The 18,793-nt window shown below is 46.8% G+C and overlaps 5 protein-coding genes across 8 annotated transcripts; 3 read left to right on the top strand and 2 right to left on the bottom strand.

The window, feature by feature from the left end:
* Nucleotides 1-444: 444 nt before the first annotated feature.
* Nucleotides 445-5,704, top strand: LOC108035313 (H(+)/Cl(-) exchange transporter 5). The gene is made up of 10 exons (XM_017110887.3): nt 445-909; nt 1,631-1,994; nt 2,778-2,944; nt 3,004-3,207; nt 3,263-3,895; nt 3,952-4,169; nt 4,234-4,794; nt 4,853-5,016; nt 5,072-5,285; nt 5,348-5,704. Exons 1-10 carry the CDS (start codon nt 823-825, stop codon nt 5,436-5,438), a joined length of 2,703 nt encoding a protein of 900 aa, XP_016966376.1. The 5' UTR covers nt 445-822; the 3' UTR covers nt 5,439-5,704.
* A 471-nt stretch (nt 5,705-6,175) lies between these two features.
* LOC108035314 (uncharacterized) lies at nt 6,176-7,762 on the bottom strand. The gene is made up of 4 exons (XM_017110888.3): nt 6,939-7,762; nt 6,601-6,877; nt 6,346-6,539; nt 6,176-6,266 (listed from the first exon to the last, which is right to left on the bottom strand). The coding sequence occupies exons 1-4, from the start codon at nt 7,760-7,762 to the stop codon at nt 6,206-6,208; spliced, it is 1,356 nt and encodes a 451-aa protein (XP_016966377.1). The 3' UTR covers nt 6,176-6,205.
* A 358-nt stretch (nt 7,763-8,120) lies between these two features.
* On the top strand, nt 8,121-10,688 carry LOC108034523 (ATP synthase subunit beta, mitochondrial). Its single transcript, XM_017109447.3, has 3 exons — nt 8,121-8,305; nt 8,364-8,806; nt 9,061-10,688. Exons 1-3 carry the CDS (start codon nt 8,275-8,277, stop codon nt 10,540-10,542), a joined length of 1,956 nt encoding a protein of 651 aa, XP_016964936.1. The 5' UTR covers nt 8,121-8,274; the 3' UTR covers nt 10,543-10,688.
* A 458-nt stretch (nt 10,689-11,146) lies between these two features.
* Nucleotides 11,147-17,816, top strand: LOC108035273 (zinc finger RNA-binding protein 2). Of its 4 annotated transcripts, none has more exons than XR_007763637.1 (6): nt 11,155-11,240; nt 11,473-11,570; nt 11,688-13,120; nt 13,676-14,176; nt 14,739-14,952; nt 16,072-16,208. XR_007763637.1 is itself a non-coding variant. In XM_017110833.3 (6 exons), exons 3-6 carry the CDS (start codon nt 11,707-11,709, stop codon nt 17,411-17,413), a joined length of 2,685 nt encoding a protein of 894 aa, XP_016966322.1. In that variant the 5' UTR covers nt 11,155-11,240; nt 11,473-11,570; nt 11,688-11,706; the 3' UTR covers nt 17,414-17,816. The 4 variants fall into 4 exon arrangements, 2 of the variants coding, with proteins under 2 accessions (XP_016966321.1, XP_016966322.1); XR_007763636.1 differs by having other exon boundaries at nt 14,739-14,979; nt 16,072-16,126; XM_017110833.3 differs by lacking the exon at nt 14,739-14,952 and adding an exon at nt 16,835-17,816 and having other exon boundaries at nt 16,072-16,262.
* On the bottom strand, nt 17,768-18,614 carry LOC108035274 (MRN complex-interacting protein). The gene is made up of 3 exons (XM_017110835.2): nt 18,526-18,614; nt 18,380-18,467; nt 17,768-18,327 (listed from the first exon to the last, which is right to left on the bottom strand). The coding sequence occupies exons 1-3, from the start codon at nt 18,574-18,576 to the stop codon at nt 17,963-17,965; spliced, it is 504 nt and encodes a 167-aa protein (XP_016966324.1). The 5' UTR covers nt 18,577-18,614; the 3' UTR covers nt 17,768-17,962.
* Nucleotides 18,615-18,793: the final 179 nt, after the last annotated feature.

Below are 18,793 nucleotides of genomic sequence, written 5' to 3'. Positions count from 1 at the left end.
AATATACTTTAAAATTGATTCAAATCATATGGCATTATGTTATAGATGTAATATATTACCTTTAAACCATATACGTACATCCTGCTCTTCGCAATTTTATTTTATTTTTAATGGAGGTGTTTTTTTTTATTACCACATTGCATTTTAATATTTAATAATTTTCAGGGCTGCAAAATCTACCTTTTAAAAAAGCGCGCCAAACTCCTTGTAATGGTGGTTCAAAAAATGGGGGATAATATCCATAGAAATCGATAATAAACCCTCTATTTTAACGGGGTTTCTGGCGGTAATTAACCCTATATTATAATGGAGTTTCTGTCGATCCAACATATAAATTAATTTAACACATTTATTTCAAAAATTTCCATATGGAACACCCTTTTTAAAATACTGTGACCTCACCGGGATGTGTAAAACAGTGACTGTGGAATGCGCCTCAGATTCGGTATTTCGTTGCCCAGCCTCCTCTGGTCACACTGCGTTTTTGCAAATAAAAAATAAAATATTCGCATAGCACACAAAAGCAGCACTTTACCATTGTAATGCGTGCGATATAATCGATCAAATACCTGTTCGAGCCATCTCAATGCCAATCGCAACGAGCTTACATCCGCGGGCCGAGTGAAATGGCAAGAAAGTGATTGCTGATTCGCCCCACGAACAATTGTTTGTGTGTTTGTACTTAGTGACGTGCGCTCGCTGCGCTGCAACTGCGCTGCCGCTGCTCTGCTCTGCTTTCTGGGACTCCGCTGCAACGCAAAAAGGAAACCCAGAGGATTTGGTAGAACCTAGAGTGCTCCCGAGGGATCTCAGGATCGGGCGATGGAAAAGTTTCCGCTGAAGGGCAGCAGGGAGGCCGCCGCGGAGGGCAACAGCTACATAACCGCCTACCAAACGGTCATGAAAAAGGTACGTACCGTACGTGATAGACCAGACCCGTGGGGATTTCCCCCTGTCGCCTACGCCTCAAAAGAGATTAAGGTTAAAACAATGGAATTCTGGGTTATTTTAGATAAACATGTTGGCGATACACAAGTTCTGAATCGTATGGCTGTTCCTGGGAAGTGTTTAAACATAACAATTTTAGGTTTCTCTACATATGGTTGGGAAAAACTAGTTCGCGAACCAAGAACTTTTAAGATGTCTTCAAAATATCTATTATATCTACCATAACTGTTCAAGAATTTCTATATATAACAACAATATACCTAGATCCGGGCCACTCTGCCCTCATCCAAAGTTAGTTTCCTCGAAAGAAGCATACTTATATGTTATTTATCTCTTTAGAATTCCAAATATCAGACCGGATTTGCAATATAGTTTAAAGTGGGTACTGCAATATCAGCCTGTTCAGTTCCATCGAAAAGAGTATGAGTTTGGGGGAGATTTTTGAAGCCCCCGGATAAGGGCCGCAGTAGTCTACAAAACTAGACAGCAATATATGGCACAAGGGGGCGGAAATGCTGCCGAATGAATTCAAACGCTCAGATGTCTGTACTACTTTAGCTATCTCGCATTGTCCGAGATCTTAATCTTATCACAGTCGATGGGTAAACAAAGCGCTAGGTTCTAGCTCTCCAAATCCACAAACCATGCCTCACAGCTTTTCGTTATATTGCGCTTTTTTCAGTCGAACGGCCACACAAACGGAGCTGGCGGCGACAGCGACCTAGACGGATCTTTCCGCGACCACCCGCTGGCCCAGCACTCCAAGCTGACCACCTCGCTGACGGCGGCGGGCACCGACGACGAGGACATGATCGACATCACACCGCGCTCCAGTCCGGGCGATGTGATTGGCGGCGGCGGCGTCGGCGGAGGAAGCAGCAGTGGCTATCACCGGGAAACGGCCACCGAATCGGACACCGAACGAGATTTCGGACACCTGGGTGGCGGAGGCGGCGGCGGTGGCAATCACCACAATCAACGGACAATGCACCAGCTTCACCACCAGCATGTGCCGACCCACAGTGCCTTCGGCGATCCCATGGACGGTGAGTTCGGAGGGAAGACCCATTGCGTAAAGCATCCACTGTCGCCGCTGTCTGTGGTGTTAATCAAGATCATGATCATATGAGTAAGGCGACGTCACCTCGCCTCGTCGCCGGGCCCCAGTTGCCAGTTTTTCGGTGGCGTGGCGCACAGCTGTACTCGCTCTCTGGGCAATTCAATTAATTCGAACGATCATTGGCATACAGACATGTGCATAATTGTGGAGGTACTGGTTGGATACCAGTTAAATTCGTGATACATTTGTATCAATATATATAATACAGTCCCAGCACTGTAGTTTGTACACGTGATGACTATTTGGCGAAGTAATCACTGAGCTGTCTAAACAACCAGCTGGCATTTCTATGGGGAATTATTTATTCGATTGGAAATGAATGCATTGTATTTGTTGGGTAAATACTAATTCACATGTGTGATGATGGTTGCAATCATTGGATTATTATGATGTTAACGATACGCTAAAACGATAAATATCCAACTTCATTGGAGCGAGAGAATAAATTGCGTTTACATTGTCGTAATCATATACAGCTTTGCATGTCAAAAGAACCCATTATTGCCTATATGGCATTCAAGTAAGGTTATAAATACCAATTGTTTTTGTGTATGTACATAAGTAAAATGTTCAGAATTATGATTGGATTTCCTCTGTGCACCATTAAAATTAGAATAATCAAGTTTAATTCTACTCAATACAGAATATGTGAGTCCCAGCCTTAATTGTCAACTAAAAATGCTTATTGTATTCTTTTTTATTGCCGTAGGAGCACTATCCTTCTATGGTTCCTCGGATGTACAAGATGATATTCCTGGCATTGGGCAGTACGAAGATTTTCACACCATCGATTGGCAGCGGGACATAGCCCGCGACCGGATGCGACACCGCTACATAGTCAAGAAGCGACAGGACTCCCTGTGGGATCTGATAAAGGTAAGGTATCTCTAACTCTCATTATAAAATACCCTAGATCATCAACTATATCCTTGCAGGGCTCTATTGATGCCGGATCTGGCTGGCTTTGCGTTCTGCTCGTCGGCATTGCGGCGGGCTGTGTGGCGGGCATGGTGGACATTGGAGCCAGTTGGATGTCGGACTTAAAGCATGGCATCTGTCCACCTGCCTTCTGGTTTAACCGGGAACAATGCTGTTATCCGGCTAAACAGTCGGTGTTTGAGGAAGGCAACTGCTCGACCGTGAGTGTAACTATATTTCTTACAAACTAGAAAGTAAAACCGCTTTCTTTTCTAGTGGAAAACCTGGCCCGAGATCTTTGGCCTGGATCGCAATGGCACCGGACCATATATCGTCGCTTACATCTGGTATGTGCTGTGGGCCTTGCTGTTCGCCTCGCTCAGCGCCTCACTAGTGCGCATGTTTGCGCCATATGCCTGCGGATCGGGTATTCCGGAGATAAAGACCATCTTGTCGGGCTTCATTATACGCGGCTATCTCGGCAAATGGACGCTGCTGATCAAATCTGTGGGTCTAATGCTGTCCGTGTCCGCCGGCCTCACTTTGGGCAAGGAGGGACCCATGGTCCACATTGCCAGCTGTATTGGAAACATATTTTCGCACGTATTCCCGAAGTACGGTCGAAACGAGGCCAAGAAGCGTGAGATTCTTTCGGCGGCAGCAGCAGCAGGTGTCTCGGTGGCCTTCGGAGCACCGATCGGTGGAGTTCTGTTCTCGCTGGAGGAAGTGTCCTACTACTTCCCCCTGAAGACGCTGTGGCGTTCTTTCTTTTGTGCGCTGATAGCAGCCTTCGTCCTGAGATCTCTGACTCCCTTCGGCAACGAGCATTCCGTGCTGTTTTTCGTCGAGTACAACAAGCCCTGGATCTTCTTTGAACTCATTCCTTTTGTATTCCTTGGAATAATGGGAGTAAGTTCGTAACGATTTTAATGTAATATAGTTTATTAACATTATTCGATTTGCAGGGTGTGATTGGAACATTCTTTATAAAGGCCAATTTGTGGTGGTGCCGCTACAGGAAGTTCAGCAAGCTGGGTCAGTATCCCGTCATGGAAGTGCTCTTCGTCACCCTGGTCACTGGCATCATTTGCTACCCCAACCCATTTACCCGCATGAACATGAACGAGTTGATATTCCTGCTGGTCAGCAAGTGCTCACCCGGAGATGTCACCAATCCCTTGTGGTTAGTTTAAAATATAAGATTATGTAAATCGAAACTCGTAGCTAATGTTCTCTATTTTTTTTAGCGACTACAAGCGCATGAACATCACCACGGGCAACACCATTATTGAGGTCACGGAGCCAGGTCCCGGTGTCTACAGCTCCATTTGGCTGCTGATGCTGACCTTTATACTCAAGCTAGCCCTGACTATCTTTACCTTTGGCATGAAAGTGCCGGCTGGTCTGTTTATTCCGTCCCTGCTGCTGGGAGCCATCATGGGTCGCATTGTGGGAATCGGCGTGGAACAGTTTGCATACAGCTATCCCAACATTTGGTTCTTCACCGGCGAGTGTGCGGACAGCAATCTCATCACGCCCGGATTGTACGCTGTTGTGGGAGCGGCAGCTGTGCTGGGAGGAGTGACTCGCATGACCGTCTCGCTGGTGGTGATCATGTTTGAGCTGACAGGCGGAGTGAGATACATTGTACCACTGATGGCAGCTGCTATGGCCTCCAAGTGGGTGGGCGACGCTCTGGGCAGGCAGGGCATCTACGACGCGCACATAGCGCTGAATGGTTATCCGTTCCTAGACAGCAAGGAGGAGTTTGCGCACACAACACTGGCAGCGGATGTGATGCAGCCCAAGTGAGTTTTCCAAGAAGGTTATGCGTTGCCAGTCTTAATGATAATTAATCCCTTCCAGGCGCAATGAAACGTTGAATGTCATCACCCAAGACTCCATGACGGTGGACGATGTGGAGAACCTGCTAAAAGAAACTGAACACAATGGATATCCAGTGGTGGTTTCCAGAGAGAATCAATATTTAGTGGGCTTTGTGCTGCGCAGGGATCTTAACTTGGCCATAGGTGAGTCTAATATCTGGCCCCAAACTAATTTTCCATTAACACCTTCTCTTTATAGGCAATGCCAAGCGCCTGATTGAGGGAATCAGCAGCAGCTCCATAGTATTATTTACCTCCACCCAGCCCATCCAAAACCTGGGACCCCAGCCGCTGAAACTGAAAAAGATCTTGGACATGGCGCCGATCACGGTGACGGATCAAACACCCATGGAAACGGTAGTGGACATGTTCCGCAAGCTGGGACTTCGCCAAACACTGGTGACACACAATGGGTATGTTCTTAGTGAGAGATTTCCAGCCAGTTAAAGTAAATCTAATGTTTATCCCACTGCAGTCGCCTACTGGGAGTAATTACCAAGAAGGATGTGCTGCGCCACGTAAAGCAGATGGATAACGAAGACCCCAACACGGTGCTCTTCAACTGAATGTATCTGCGAATCCGAAGCTGGGCGAGCGCTGCTTCTAGTTATTGTAATGTGAACTATCGCAACCAACAATATTTGATATGTGCAAAGTGCAGATTGCAATCTAAGCTTAAGTAAAAAGTTGAACGTGTGGATGCAAAGCGGACTGAAGTGGATTAGAGTGGAATCGCGTGATTAGGACAGTTAGGATCGGAATCAGACGTTCGAGCGTGAGAGATTTAGCAAAATTGTGTGCAGTTCTATTATATATTTATATATCTCGTTAATGTTAATTGTATAATTTATTTTACTCTAGGCAAATGGTTATAAAAAATATGTATTTATTGCCATTTTGTATTTATGTCATTGTAACACCTTTTTCTACACACCACATATTACTTTTTACGTTTTTTTCTAGCCTTTGAGCCTGATAAAGAGTGTACACTATGGAGTGATTAGTACTTGATATAGATACAATTTTATTTTATGAATCCTTTTGATAAAAGCGCCGTTTTAACGAGATCCTCGAAAGAAAAACAGTCTTATTTTACGCAATATTTCACATATTTTTGCATTTCGTTTGAAATTATACAAAGAGAAAAGAACTCTTGTTTATACACTATATAGTCTATATTTACATGTGGTATTTGTTAGAGATCTGAGAAATTTTAAAATAAACTCGTGTAAATAGCAACCCTAAGAGAAGATGAAACCGTACATATTGACATAAGCAGTCATGCAAATATAAGCGATTATTTCCAAACTGAGAACAAAACGAAGGTGGCTCTTTAATACTCCACGTAGAAAATCTGGAACTCATCGTCATAGAGGCCGGCAATCAACCAGCGACTGTAAGACAATTTATGTGCGATTTAAATTACCTAATTTAACCTTATTTAACTGGATTTGTATTGGTGTTTCAGCTTACCCATTGTCGCTGCTTCGGATGAGGCTGCCTTTGCCTCGAAGACCTCCTCTGACATGGGCATGGGCTCCATCACTCACCCGGTAGTATTCAAGGGCTCCATCATTGGCCGGGCAGTAGATGATGTTTCCATCCCGACTGCAAGCGATCACGTTCTTGAAGGGCAATGGGATCTGCACTATCAATTGGGCCAAATCCTGTTTGATAGCAGAAATTGTGTTTATTACTTATACCATGACATGTTGGCCATGTACTTACCTCATCCATAAGTCGCATGTCGTGATAGAAGGCCTGGTCACTTAGATCGCAGCTGAGGACGAACTGCTTGCCCTCCATTTCTATGCGGAGCAGTGTGGAGACCATGAAACGATGTCTCCTTAAGGCCAACAACTGGATCTGCTTGGTGGCTGCCGCCTGACGGCCAGTGCTCCAGCAGCGGTAGACGCCACCATCGTTAGTGCCCAGCACAAAATCATCTAGTCCAAGGGCCACCAAAGCTGTGGGCTCCGAGGTAACGGTGGCGGGAAGGGAGTACCTGGTGGAATGCACAGAGTATTATACAAATACCAAATGCTTCCGGTCCTTTTAGAGCTTACTCCCAATCCAGAGCCATTTTCCTGCTCAAATCCCACTGCCTAACACTGCCATTGGCATAGCAAGCCATCAGCAGCTGTTCCCTGGGCCAGTCGAGAGCAACGGCAGCTCCTTGGCTGGAGGACACACCGTAGAGTTGTTTAATGTCCACACTGGCATCGGCACCCCTCGCCTGTTCATATAACCACACGAAGAGCTCTCCATCCATGGTGGAACCCGCGAACATGTTCTTGTTGAATGGATTTGTGCACAGACTTCGCAGGCATGACTTCAAGGGCAGAGTTTTGGCTTCGGTGTACATGACCAGGTTGCCATTGGACATTCTTTGGGGAACGAACAGCTTAAGCTGCTGATCCACATGCTCGCACCAGTCATCATGGGGAGCCACCGTGGTGGCCACCAGAACAGGAGCATTATTGGTGTGGACACACAGCCAGATGGCCAAACCCTGCGAGTTTTCCACCCCTCCCATCGCCAGCTTCTGATAGGTGTACACCTGCAGCTCCTCCTCCAAGCGGCACTGTATCATCGCCAGGTCCTCCATCAGGGGAGTGGGATTCATTAGCTCGCGCTCAACCATTGGACAAACTTGGCGTAACCACTTGGCCAGAGCCCTCTCGTCGTATTCTACATCCTTGCTGCTGGCTAATCGTTGCTCTGTTTGCGTGGCCACATGCATCTTCTCCTGCGTTCCCGTGGCGGCATCTTTGCTAGGAGGCGGTGGATCGGTGCCGGTGCAGTTGTCCACCAGGGCGTAGTGCTTCTCCAGCGGCTGGGTAGCCGGAAATTCAACAACGGGTGAGCTGTAATGCGATAATACGTCCATTTTCCGAGAGCCTGTGAGCACTACTGTTTGGGCTTTACCCCTTGGTTATCGGTAACCTAGGTAACACTCTGATTCAACCCTTAAAAATAAGGAGACTAAAGATCGGTTATGATTCAATGCTTATGAAATCATTTATAATGCAAATATAAAAAATATACTTTTTTAATGTTATACTATTGGTTAGAATGCGAATTTGAAACAGTAATACAAAACTGATAAAATAATAGTAATAAAGTTATAAACATATTTATTTTTTAACTTAACATTTTTAGTTCTTAATGCATTAATCTTATTTATATAGAAATTTTAGAAAAAGTGTTAGAAAACCAATAGCCTTGCAATAAATAGGTGACAACCCAAAACCCAACAGAACCCGTAAAAATCCTTTGGTAAAGTTTAAGAAACTAATTTTAGTAGGCTTTCTTGGCATATGTCAAAGGAAGGGGTCATTACAAGCAAAAATCATTTGCAGCGAAGACGTTCAAGGAGCAAAACTAAAAACTTAAATCAAAATGCTAGGGACTTTGACTAAAGTGGCCGCGGGTAAGACTAAACTTATCTTGTTAGCTTAGCTTTTTCTAAAAAAAAGAAACCATGGCAGCCTGTGCTAGGATGGGTCTGAGGATTGGCCAGGCTAATGGAGCTCATGGGGGACTGACCCAGATGGGTAACTTTGCCCAGCTACCCAAACATGCCCGCTCCTTGCACGCATCCTCATCGCTTTGGGATGATAAGGATAAGGACAAGTCCGGCGATGCCTGCGAGCCTGAGCCGAAGGACGTCTGCGAGACGGACGCCGAGCTGGTGAAGAACAAGGACGAATGTGAGGTTAAGGAGAAGGATGAGTGTGAGGTTAAGGCGAAGGACGAGTGTGAGGATGGAAAGTCGGGCGGCGGAGGCAAGGTTCTGGACAGCAAGGGCCGTAAGGGAGTGATCCATGCTGTCATCGGTCCCGTCATCGATGTGTACTTCGAGGAGGAGGTGCCCGAGGTGCTGAATGCCCTCAAGGTGCAGGATGCTCCTATCGAAAACTTGGTGCTGGAGGTGAGTCATAAGTTTTGTTTTTTTTAATATATTTTTTAAATAAAAATCCGAGTCCGAATGGAAAGTTTGAAATTGTTTATGAATATTTAAACTCAAAATTTGTTTATTTTTAATATTAGTAAATGATATTGCATAATATTTTATAAGTTAGGGTTAAGTGGATTCTTAAAATAATAAAAAACGTAAAAATCCTTAAAATATAATTCACTTTTAAATAATTTTTAATAAACTAAAGTACAATGTTGTCTCCATAGGTTTTCCACCACCTGGGCAACAACATCGTGCGCTGCGTGGCCATGGACTCCACCGAGGGACTCCGTCGTGGTCAGCCGGTCATCGACACGGGATACCCCATCCGTGTGGCTGTGGGCAAGGCCGTCCTGGGTCGCATCCTCAACGTCGTGGGCGATCCCATCGACGATCGCGGAGAGATCAAGTCGGACTACTACTCCTTTATCCACAACGAAGCCCCGGAGCTGACCGATCTGAGCGTGAAGCCTGAGATCCTGGTCACTGGCATCAAGGTGATCGATCTGCTGGCCCCCTATGTGAAGGGCGGCAAGATCGGACTCTTTGGCGGTGCCGGCGTGGGCAAGACTGTGCTCATCATGGAGCTGATCAACAACATAGCCAAGTCGCATGGCGGCTACTCCGTTTTTGTGGGAGCTGGAGAACGAACCCGTGAGGGGAATGACTTGTACCACGAGATGATTGAGTCCAAGGTTATCTCCACGGAGGACGACTCCTCGAAGGTGGTGCTGGTCTTTGGCCAGATGAACGAGCCACCAGGTGCTCGTTCCCGTGTAGTCCTCACTGGCTTGACCATCGCCGAGTATTTCCGCGACGTTGATGGGCAGGATGTACTGCTCTTTATTGACAACATCTTCCGGTTCACCCAGGCGGGTTCGGAGGTGTCGGCCCTGCTCGGACGCATTCCCTCGGCCGTGGGCTATCAGCCGACTCTGGGAACCGACATGGGCACCATGCAGGAGCGGATCACCAGCACCCGCAACGGCTCCATCACATCCGTTCAGGCGGTCTATGTGCCCGCCGATGATCTCAGTGATCCTGCTCCGGCAGCCACCTTTTCGCACTTGGACGCCACCACCGTCCTCTCTCGTCCCATTGCCGAGTTGGGCATTTATCCGGCTGTGGATCCCCTGGACTCCTCCTCCCGCATCCTCGATCCGGATGTTGTGGGCGAAGAGCACTACAATGTGGCCCGTGCTGTTCAAAAGACTCTGCAGGCCTACAAATCGTTGCAGGACATCATCGCCATTCTGGGCATGGACGAGCTGTCGGAGGACGATAAGCTAACGGTGGCCAGGGCCCGCAAGATGCAGCGCTTCCTCTCGCAGCCGTTCCAAGTCGCTGAGATCTTCACCGGTCATCCGGGCAAGCTGGTGCCCGTGGAGAAGTGTGTGGAGGGCTTTAAGAAGCTGTTGAATGGGGACTACGACGACATTCCAGAGATCGCCTTCTACATGGTCGGAGATGCGGAGGAGGTGCTGGCCAAGGCCACCCAACTGGCCGCCAGCATGTCTGGGGATGCTCCTCCAGCGCCGAAGGGTGAGGCAGGCAAGGAGAAGGAGGGCGAGGCCAAGAGGGAGGGTGAAGCCAAGAAGGATGAAAAGGACAAAAAGGAGGCCAAGCCGGAAGAAGCCAAGAAGGAAGAGTCCAAGGATGACAAGTCGAAGGATGACAAGTCAAAGGATCCGGAAAAGAAGGACAAGTGAATTTAAATGGTGATTCCCCTAAAATGGGAAATATTAGTGAATGTCTAATTTTAGATTTGTTTTGATAATTACATTCAAGAATATTACGTTTGTAATTTTATAACCAAAAAGGAAAATATTCCCAATAAAACCTATTCAAACTAGAATTTGGTATTTAAAAAAAATTATTATTCTATTCCAATAAAAGCATTTAAAAGAAATTTAATTTTTCTTGATTTTATGGTCAACCAAAGGCATATTTTAATCTTGACATTATGGAAAACAGCCATTTTTCATAATTCATATCATAATGTATTGTATTATTTCAAAAGTTCGTTGTTTGGATTTTTGTAAACCATTAATCATAGTCAAAGAAAAAAGGGGGGAGAAGAAGACTAACAAAAGAAGAGAAGGATGTGTAAGATTATGTACGTTAAACAATTTTTTTTTCATATTTTATAAAAGAAAGAAACGAACATATTACCAAGAGTTAAAATCTCCTTTAAAATTTAAATTCAGTGAAAATAGGGGTTTCAAAAATCCCATTCGTTTCACAACTTTCGCGACGCTTTTGGTATTTTTGGTATGTGCTGGTATTTTCTGAGCTGTCAAACAATCGATAGGCGCACAATCCCACACTCCGATATTCCGATAACCACGTATTAAAGCCGGCGCATATCGCATAGACGGAGAAAAAAATTTCATTTCAACGAATTGAGGTAATTAAATTGCAATAACCGTGGCCAAAACATGTGCAATCTGTGCCGACAGCGTAGTTAAAAGGGGTCAATCTCGTGTGCTAAGTTGCATGTGGCGGGAACACGCGAAAAGTGCGTCCAAAGGGGCAGGGTAAAAATCGATAGAGAAAAGCGGATGGAAAAAATGGACGGGAAAATGGAGGGGGCGCTCCTCTTTCAACATGACGTGACTAAGACCACTTTGCATTTGCAGCTATAAACAGGCTATTACGCGGAAAGCACATATAAATTCCCGGCTTAAACCGCATTTCGAAGTCGCATAAATATTGACGGTCGGCTAGGATAGCTAATGTAAGTAGAGCACTCGGCACACGACAGCTTGGAGGGGGGCTGTGGCGGCAGCACAAATGCAAATGGTTAACCCGCAAAGAGATTGTCAAACAAATTCGATTTCCCCAATAATTGCAGCACACCGACGACGTCGACAATGGCCAACAACAACTACGCCGGGTTCAACTACGGCGGCACCCAGTACAATACGGGCCAGGTCTCGTACCCGGCGGTAACCAATGCCACCTACGCGAACGCGGCTGCCTATCAGAACGCCGCCGTGGCCGCCGGACAGGGTGGCTATGGCGGCGGAGCGGCCGGGGCAGGCGCTGGCGCCTCCTCGGGCCCGGGGGCAGGGGGCTACGGCGGGTACGGCGACTACCGCAGCGCCATGCAATCGTACGACGCCACCAAGACATTCTATCAGCAATCGTCGGCCAGCTACAACGCCTCCGGTTCGACAGCCTCGGTCAGCAAGACGCACTACTCGGCTCCGCCAGTCAAGAACCAGGTCAACAAGGGCAAGATGGACAAGTCGAATGGTGGACCCAAGCCACCGAGCTCGGCTCCGCCGCCGGGCAACAGCTATGGCTATGACACGGCCCTCTACAATGCCGCCAGCATGTATGTGGCCCAACAGCATCAGGGCAATCCCAACCAGAAGCCAAATGGCGGTGCCAATAACTGGTATCAGCGCAAGATGGGACCGAATATTCCCGGTGCTCCCGCCCTGAGGGGCATGCGCCCCAAGGCGCCGCCACGCCCGCAGCAGCTGCACTACTGCGAGGTGTGCAAGATCTCTTGCGCCGGCCCGCAGACCTATCGGGAGCATCTCGAGGGGCAGAAGCACAAGAAGCGCGAGGCCTCGCTGAAGATGTCGGCCAGTGCGACCAGTACCACCCAGAATCGAGGCAATAACTACCATTGCGAGCTGTGCGATGTGACCTGCACTGGAACGGATGCATATGCCGCCCATGTGCGCGGAGCCAAGCATCAGAAGGTGGTCAAACTGCACCAGAAGCTGGGCAAGCCCATTCCCTCCGAGGAGCCCAAGAAGCTGGGCAAGATCAATTTTGTGCCCGCCGCCGCTGGGGCTGGCGGTTCGGCAGGAGGAGCTGCTGGCGCTGCCAAGACTGAGGGTGGTTCGAATGAAGGCGATGCAGCTGGAGACCTTGATGATAATCTGGACGATTCGCTGGGCGAGAACACGGACAACATTAAGCCCGTGGGCGGCGAGTACATCGAGGAGGTCAAGGACGAGGAGGGCAAGATCCTTAGCTTCAACTGCAAGCTGTGCGACTGCAAGTTCAACGACCCCAATGCCAAAGAGATGCACATGAAGGGCCGACGCCATCGCTTGCAGTACAAGCGCAAGGTGCAGCCCGATCTGGTGGTGGACTTCAAGCCCACTCCGCGCCAGCGTCGTCTGGCCGAGGCCCGTGCCAACCGGGCCATGATGTCCTCGCATCGCGGCGGTGATGACCACGACGGCAGCTACTGGGAGGAGCAGCGCAATCGTCAGTACAACGAGGAGTATGACTACAACAACTGGATGTCCCGCAGTTTCGGAGGTGAGTTCGCACACAGTGTTCTTTGGGGTGGGTCAGTGCTCCAGTTTAAGCAGTTTGAAACCACCCCTGTGGAAGAAGTACATACGTAGCAAGGGAAGTAGTAAATATTAAATAAGGTGCTTTAGTTACATAATTATTTGCAGCACTCCAAGGGCAACTTATTTATTTAAAGCATTTTTTTTTTTTATTTCAAAGCAATATATTGCTTGGATACTCTTTTAAAGATTTGTTCAATAATAACATATCTGTTTTTATTCTGAAGACATAAATTGAGGTTTTACTTTGTTCTTTGTGATTTTGCTATTGCATCATATGAATACATAATAACCATCTTGTCCGAGAAGTATCATAACAGAAGACTTTCCCTAACATTTGTCCGAATTTATAAACGAAATACTTAGCCACAAGTCAAATTTTCTTAGCTGGAACAATTTTTCTGCCAGGGGAAGAACGATCTTAATTGATTTCCGGTGTTTCAATGAGATTTGGGCTACAAATTAAGATCATGGCTAATTATTCTAGGCACTAATAATATTCTCGAAATTCTCAATGCAGGTGCCCAGCGCTTTGGCCGCATGGGCAATGGACCGCCGCCGCACTTTGGCATGATGCCCGGCGGAAATGTGCGCCGCCCGGAGAGCACCGACGATCGCCACGCCATTGCGCGCCACGCCGAGATCTACCCCAAGGAGGAGGAGCTGCAGACCATCCAGCGCATCGTCTCGCACACCGAGCGTGCCCTGAAACTGGTCTCCGACGCCCTGGCCGAGCAGCCCAGCGATGCCGGCGCGGCCAACAAGAAGGACAAGGGCGACAAGCCGTCGGAGAAGGATGGACGCGACAACCAGATCTTCTCGTTCCACAAGGACGCCGACAACGGCGGCAATGTGGTGCGCATCCTGAAGGGCGTGATGCGAGTCGGTTACCTGGCCAAGGGGCTGCTGCTCCACGGCGACAACGCCGTCGAGCTGGTTGTCCTCTGCGCGGAGAAGCCAACGGCAGGCCTGCTGCAGCGTGTGGCCAATGTGCTGCCCGACAAGCTCAAGGAGGTGGCAGGTAAGTTGAAGACGAGGCGATGAGGCCAACGTAGCTCAATGCATAGCCCCATATTCTTGAATGACATTTCGGTTGTCCTATTGAGAGGATCAGATGAAAACTTTTTCCAGAGAAATGGCTTGAGTGATAAATGCGGCTGAAAAGCATCACTGAATCACTGAATAAACACGTTCTTAGCTTGGCCAATTTCACACTGACCAGCGCAGTTGAATTTGGCCAAATTGGAAGCGGCTTTAACTAGTCAACTAAAACTACAAAAAAGAAATGAGTAAAAAACAATTTTCGGAGTGCTCAAGATGCAAGACGAACGCAACTCTCATATTCGCTATTCATTACGTTCACGTTCGACGGGCAATTTGTGTGGAAAAAGTCAGCAAACTAAATCGAATCAAATTTAATTAAATCAAATTATTGTACATAGAAACTAGGACAACTAGGAGTTGAGCCCTGTTGTTGCGGCGGATATAGATTGCCACGCCAGCCAAACCGCGCCCAACGCCCGCCCCAGCCAACATCAACCAAGCAACTAATTGCGAATAAAAACCGTATTTGCCGTTTTCAGCTTCTCTCTCTGCAGGATAAGTTTCGAGCCTCGAGCCTTGAGCCTTAGCCTAGAGTCTAGAGTGTGTCTCTCGTTCAGTTAGCCGTCTGTAGCCGTAGCTCAGCCCAGCCCTCCCAGGTTGCTCCTCTTCCCGCTCGGCTGCTGCTGCTGCTGCTGCCGCTGGTCTCCGCTCCACTCCACTCCACTCCACAATCACCAGCAGCGGATCGTCACGGTAACAAGCGCGGACTCGGTGCCACAAGTCAGTCCAGCCTCCTGCAGTCTAATCATGTGGTGTGGTGTGGTTTCCCCTTGATGAATTGTGAACCGAAGCCACAACCAAATCTCTTAACCAACTGAAATTCGAAACCAAAGGAATATATTTATACAAAGTTTGCGCGCGCGCTCGTTTCCTTTCCTTCCATTCCGCTTCCGGATGACTCCAAACTTTGTGTAAATAAAGTCCTTTGCCGGCCTGGCCATGAAGTTGAACCACACAACAGCACGCCAAGAAGCAATATGCGATTGATCCACACACGAGAAGCCAGTGGCTGAGCCCAAAATTGCAGCGCTGATGTGTGTTGCGCCTCCAACTTTTACTCGAACCCCCAAAGCAAATATATCTATACAATATATTTGTCCATGCGGCCGAATTGTGTGTATCAAGCTTGATTGTCCAATGTAGAATGCAAGTCAAAATTGCGAGCGAAATTTGAGTTGCGCCCGGGTGAATGGAGGCCACTGAATACAGAGACGTCCGCAGCCATAAATTTCGTTCAATATTTTAATGCAAAACAAACAAAAAAAAAACTAAACTAACCAACAAGCAATGCGAAGTATATATAATTCCGATTCCTTTAAACCATTCAAATCGAAATTCAGTAAATAAACAGAAAAGAATGAAGTGTGCGCGCTCTAAGTGGAATTGCAACGGGTGGATGACGCCGAGTCCGAGTCCGAGTCTCGAGCTTGCAATTCCGTTTACGAGACCCCGAACCAAAGGCGGAGACACCACTACCGATACCAAACCGATCCCAGCACGCAAGTCGAACGAAGCCCCTGTTTGCTGGGACCCGAGCGAATACGAGGATCGTGGGAAGAAACAAACATTATTCGTGCTTTTCATACCGTGCATCAAGTCCCCATTTGAGCAATACTATTCTATTGATGCTAATCACTAGTTTACAATACAATACTATACAATGTACGTGCATTTTGCGGGCCCACACTGGAATTTTGCTTCGACCACAATGTTTGTCTCTTTTTCCAAGTCGAATCTAGTATTTCGATGTTAGTGATTCGTCCTCCAAAACGCCTTTAGTAAGCTCTTGTGCTTTTGCTCTCTCGATTGCAGGCGACATTCAGGTCAATTACCGCGTGGAGGTCAACGCCGAAGAAGCCGCCCTAATCGTGCTGGATGAGTCTGTCTCGGTTAAGATAACCCTCACTTCGCCCCTGCTGCGAGACACCAATCCGGGAGAGGTCTCCACCAGCGAGGAAGGCGAGGGCGATGCTGAATTCCTCGCTCGTGAACCGTGTCTTCGTGTAAGTTGTCTTAAACAAAATATCATATTATAGGAAGATTCCTGTTCAAAGATCTTAAAAGTGTCTCGGTTAAGTTCCTTTTCTCAATGCTTAGTTACGATTATAGTTTGTTGGACTAATTTAACATGAACAAGTTTTTATTTAAAAAGAGTCTAGTTTTTTCAATGTCATGCCAAAGTTCTGGTTTGTTATGTGTCGAAAAATTTAACTTGAACTTAAATTTTTCGGCCATATAAACTTGTTTTCTCAATGTGATGATAATTTTACAAATTTAATAATATACAATTTTCTAGTTACGATTTTTCAGTCGGAACACCAACAGGATATTGAGTTTTTGAATGTTTTTGAAAAACTTATTCAACTCAACGACAAAACTTAACGTTACATTGAGAAATCAAGGTTTATTTCTTTCAATTTGGTATTATCTTCCTTAAAGTCAAGTTCAGACGTTAATATTAATACATTTATCTCAAAAACTTTTTAAGGTATTAAAATATTCTTTGCTTTGAAAACAAAAGAAATATCAATATCGTATCACCAAAAACCTGCCACTAATCCAATTCTCTTTGCAGGCTTTGGCCGACTTGCGCCATGCCAAGTGGTTCCAGGCCCGTGCCACAGGCCTCCAGTCGTGCGTCATGGTCATCCGCATCCTCAGGGACCTGTGCCAGCGCGTGGCCTCCTGGCAGGCACTGCCCCAGTGGTCCTTGGAGCTGCTCGTGGAGAAGGTGATCTCGTCGGCCGGCTTCCCCATCTCGCCCGGCGACTGCATGCGTCGCATCATGGAGGCCCTGTCCTCGGGCTTTTTGATCAACGGACCCGGGCTGCTGGATCCCTGCGAGAAGGACCCGACCGACGCCCTGCTGGAGCTGACCAAGCAGGAGCGCGAGGATCTCACTGTGTCGGCGCAGCTGTTCCTGCGCTACATTGCCTTCCGCCAGATATACAAGGTGCTCGGCATGGAGCCGCTGCCGGCCATGAAGTTTCCCATGCGTCCGTGGCGCGTCAACCGCAAGCGACGCAGGTCATCGGGCAAGGCGGGTGGTGCCCCCGGCGGCGAGGCCGAGTCCAATGACATCGACGAGACTGGCTCCGATGAGAAGGTGGCCAAAAAGGAGGGCGCCGGGGCCACTGGCAGTAGCAGCGCCTAGGCGCACTTAGGTTATACACGGCTACTAATATTACGATTTCTCTCAAGATTACGCGCGTCCAAGCGCCTCTTAACTATAACCAACTCTTATCTCTCCGCGAGTATTCAAACCAATTGGGCCACGAGGAGCCAAGCATGTCCAACATGTTGCCCGGTGGGCACTTAGAGAACCCCCCTATACCCAACAACCCAACTGTTTAACTTACAATATCTAGTGGATCATGCAACTTGTATTTTTCTAGCATTAGTCCAACGGAAGGAGTGTATTCGGTTTGGATGTGAGCATCTCGATACCCACACAACATATACATAAATACAAGAACGAAACGGATTTTAATAAAACGTAATGAACAACTATAACGATCAAACTATTTTTATTGAAATAAAGAAATGTTTTATCCATTTATTAGTTTGGAAATCATCACTCCTTTTAGGATCTTTGATATTAGGGAGGTTTTTATGATGATAATTTATGATTTATGATGATAACGATGCCTTACAAAATAAGTAATGTTAGAAGCGAAATATCGTTTTTATTTTTTAAAGATGATTACACGAAATTGTTCCACTTCGAGCAGCTTTTCTTATTAACAGCAGGCAGAGTTTGAGCAGGACGTTTATTGGATCTTGATACCTTGTTCCTGGGTTTATTAAAGTTCATGGAAAGTTCCTCCTGCCTTTCATCCTCTATCTCTGGAGTTAGTGCTGTAGTTTTGTGGGGGATTTCAATGGGTTCGTCCACATAGTCTGCCCACTTGTTCGTCTTCTTCAGAGTTGGAGTGTTCTGTTTTTCAAGACTGTTCTCCTTTTGGTCCACCTGCTCCTGGGCTTTGAGGAATAGGTCCTCCTCCAGTTTTTCCTCCTGCATTCCACGCTGCAAGTTTAGCTGCTGCACCTTGGCACGGCATTCTGGTCCTATAATCTTAGGTAATTAAGTGGTTATTCACTTATATTTAAATGTAATTACCTGATCCCCTGAAGAGCTCCTTTAGCAGATTCTGCTTTTGCCGGCAAATTTTACACTGCCATTTGTTCGCCTTCTTTACAATGTCCACCTAAATGGGCAATATTATATCAAAGATAGGTTTTTAATGGTGTTATTTGTAAGCTCACCTGGTACATTTTGCATTGGATGCATTGTAAAACGCGGATTTCCTGGGACATCTTTTAAGCGGGAGAAAAACCAAAAATTCAAATGACGCTAAGGGATGACCAGGGATGGAGCACAACAAATAATGGAACTGGTAAAGGAAGTATTATACCTTTTATAAAATTAATGTACAACAGCTTAATTAGTTTTAAATGTATATTTAACTAAGGATTAATTATAATAATATTAAATGGTTATTATCTCCCCGAACCACTGACTCCGGTTCACAAG

Source organism: Drosophila biarmipes, chromosome 3L, assembly GCF_025231255.1.
Source record: "Drosophila biarmipes strain raj3 chromosome 3L, RU_DBia_V1.1, whole genome shotgun sequence".
In the NCBI taxonomy this organism is placed as follows: domain Eukaryota; kingdom Metazoa; phylum Arthropoda; class Insecta; order Diptera; family Drosophilidae; genus Drosophila; species Drosophila biarmipes.
This window is presented reverse-complemented; position numbering and strand designations above follow the sequence as displayed.

What these genes read in the sequence shown, in the direction of transcription:
- LOC108035274 (XM_017110835.2), bottom strand. Translation starts at nt 18,576, where the DNA reads ATGTCCCAGGAAATCCGCGTTTTACAATGCATCCAATGCAAAATGTAC. An exon ending in TCCAATGCAAAATGTACCAG is followed by an intron (nt 18,468 to 18,525) that starts GTGAGCTTACAA and finishes TTGCCCATTTAG; the next exon opens with GTGGACATTGTAAAGAAGGC. An exon ending in GGAGCTCTTCAGGGGATCAG is followed by an intron (nt 18,328 to 18,379) that starts GTAATTACATTT and finishes CTAAGATTATAG; the next exon opens with GACCAGAATGCCGTGCCAAG.
- LOC108035273 (XM_017110832.3), top strand. Translation starts at nt 11,707, where the DNA reads ATGGCCAACAACAACTACGCCGGGTTCAACTACGGCGGCACCCAGTAC. An exon ending in GATGTCCCGCAGTTTCGGAG is followed by an intron (nt 13,121 to 13,675) that starts GTGAGTTCGCAC and finishes TTCTCAATGCAG; the next exon opens with GTGCCCAGCGCTTTGGCCGC. An exon ending in CTCGTGAACCGTGTCTTCGT is followed by an intron (nt 16,263 to 16,834) that starts GTAAGTTGTCTT and finishes TTCTCTTTGCAG; the next exon opens with GCTTTGGCCGACTTGCGCCA.
- LOC108034523 (XM_017109447.3), top strand. Translation starts at nt 8,275, where the DNA reads ATGCTAGGGACTTTGACTAAAGTGGCCGCGG. An exon ending in TTTGACTAAAGTGGCCGCGG is followed by an intron (nt 8,306 to 8,363) that starts GTAAGACTAAAC and finishes AAACCATGGCAG; the next exon opens with CCTGTGCTAGGATGGGTCTG. An exon ending in TCGAAAACTTGGTGCTGGAG is followed by an intron (nt 8,807 to 9,060) that starts GTGAGTCATAAG and finishes TTGTCTCCATAG; the next exon opens with GTTTTCCACCACCTGGGCAA.
- LOC108035313 (XM_017110887.3), top strand. Translation starts at nt 823, where the DNA reads ATGGAAAAGTTTCCGCTGAAGGGCAGCAGGGAGGCCGCCGCGGAGGGC. An exon ending in CTTCGGCGATCCCATGGACG is followed by an intron (nt 1,995 to 2,777) that starts GTGAGTTCGGAG and finishes TTATTGCCGTAG; the next exon opens with GAGCACTATCCTTCTATGGT. An exon ending in AGGAAGGCAACTGCTCGACC is followed by an intron (nt 3,208 to 3,262) that starts GTGAGTGTAACT and finishes TTTCTTTTCTAG; the next exon opens with TGGAAAACCTGGCCCGAGAT.
- LOC108035314 (XM_017110888.3), bottom strand. Translation starts at nt 7,762, where the DNA reads ATGGACGTATTATCGCATTACAGCTCACCCGTTGTTGAATTTCCGGCT. An exon ending in ACATGCGACTTATGGATGAG is followed by an intron (nt 6,540 to 6,600) that starts GTAAGTACATGG and finishes GCTATCAAACAG; the next exon opens with GATTTGGCCCAATTGATAGT. An exon ending in ATCCGAAGCAGCGACAATGG is followed by an intron (nt 6,267 to 6,345) that starts GTAAGCTGAAAC and finishes ATTGTCTTACAG; the next exon opens with TCGCTGGTTGATTGCCGGCC.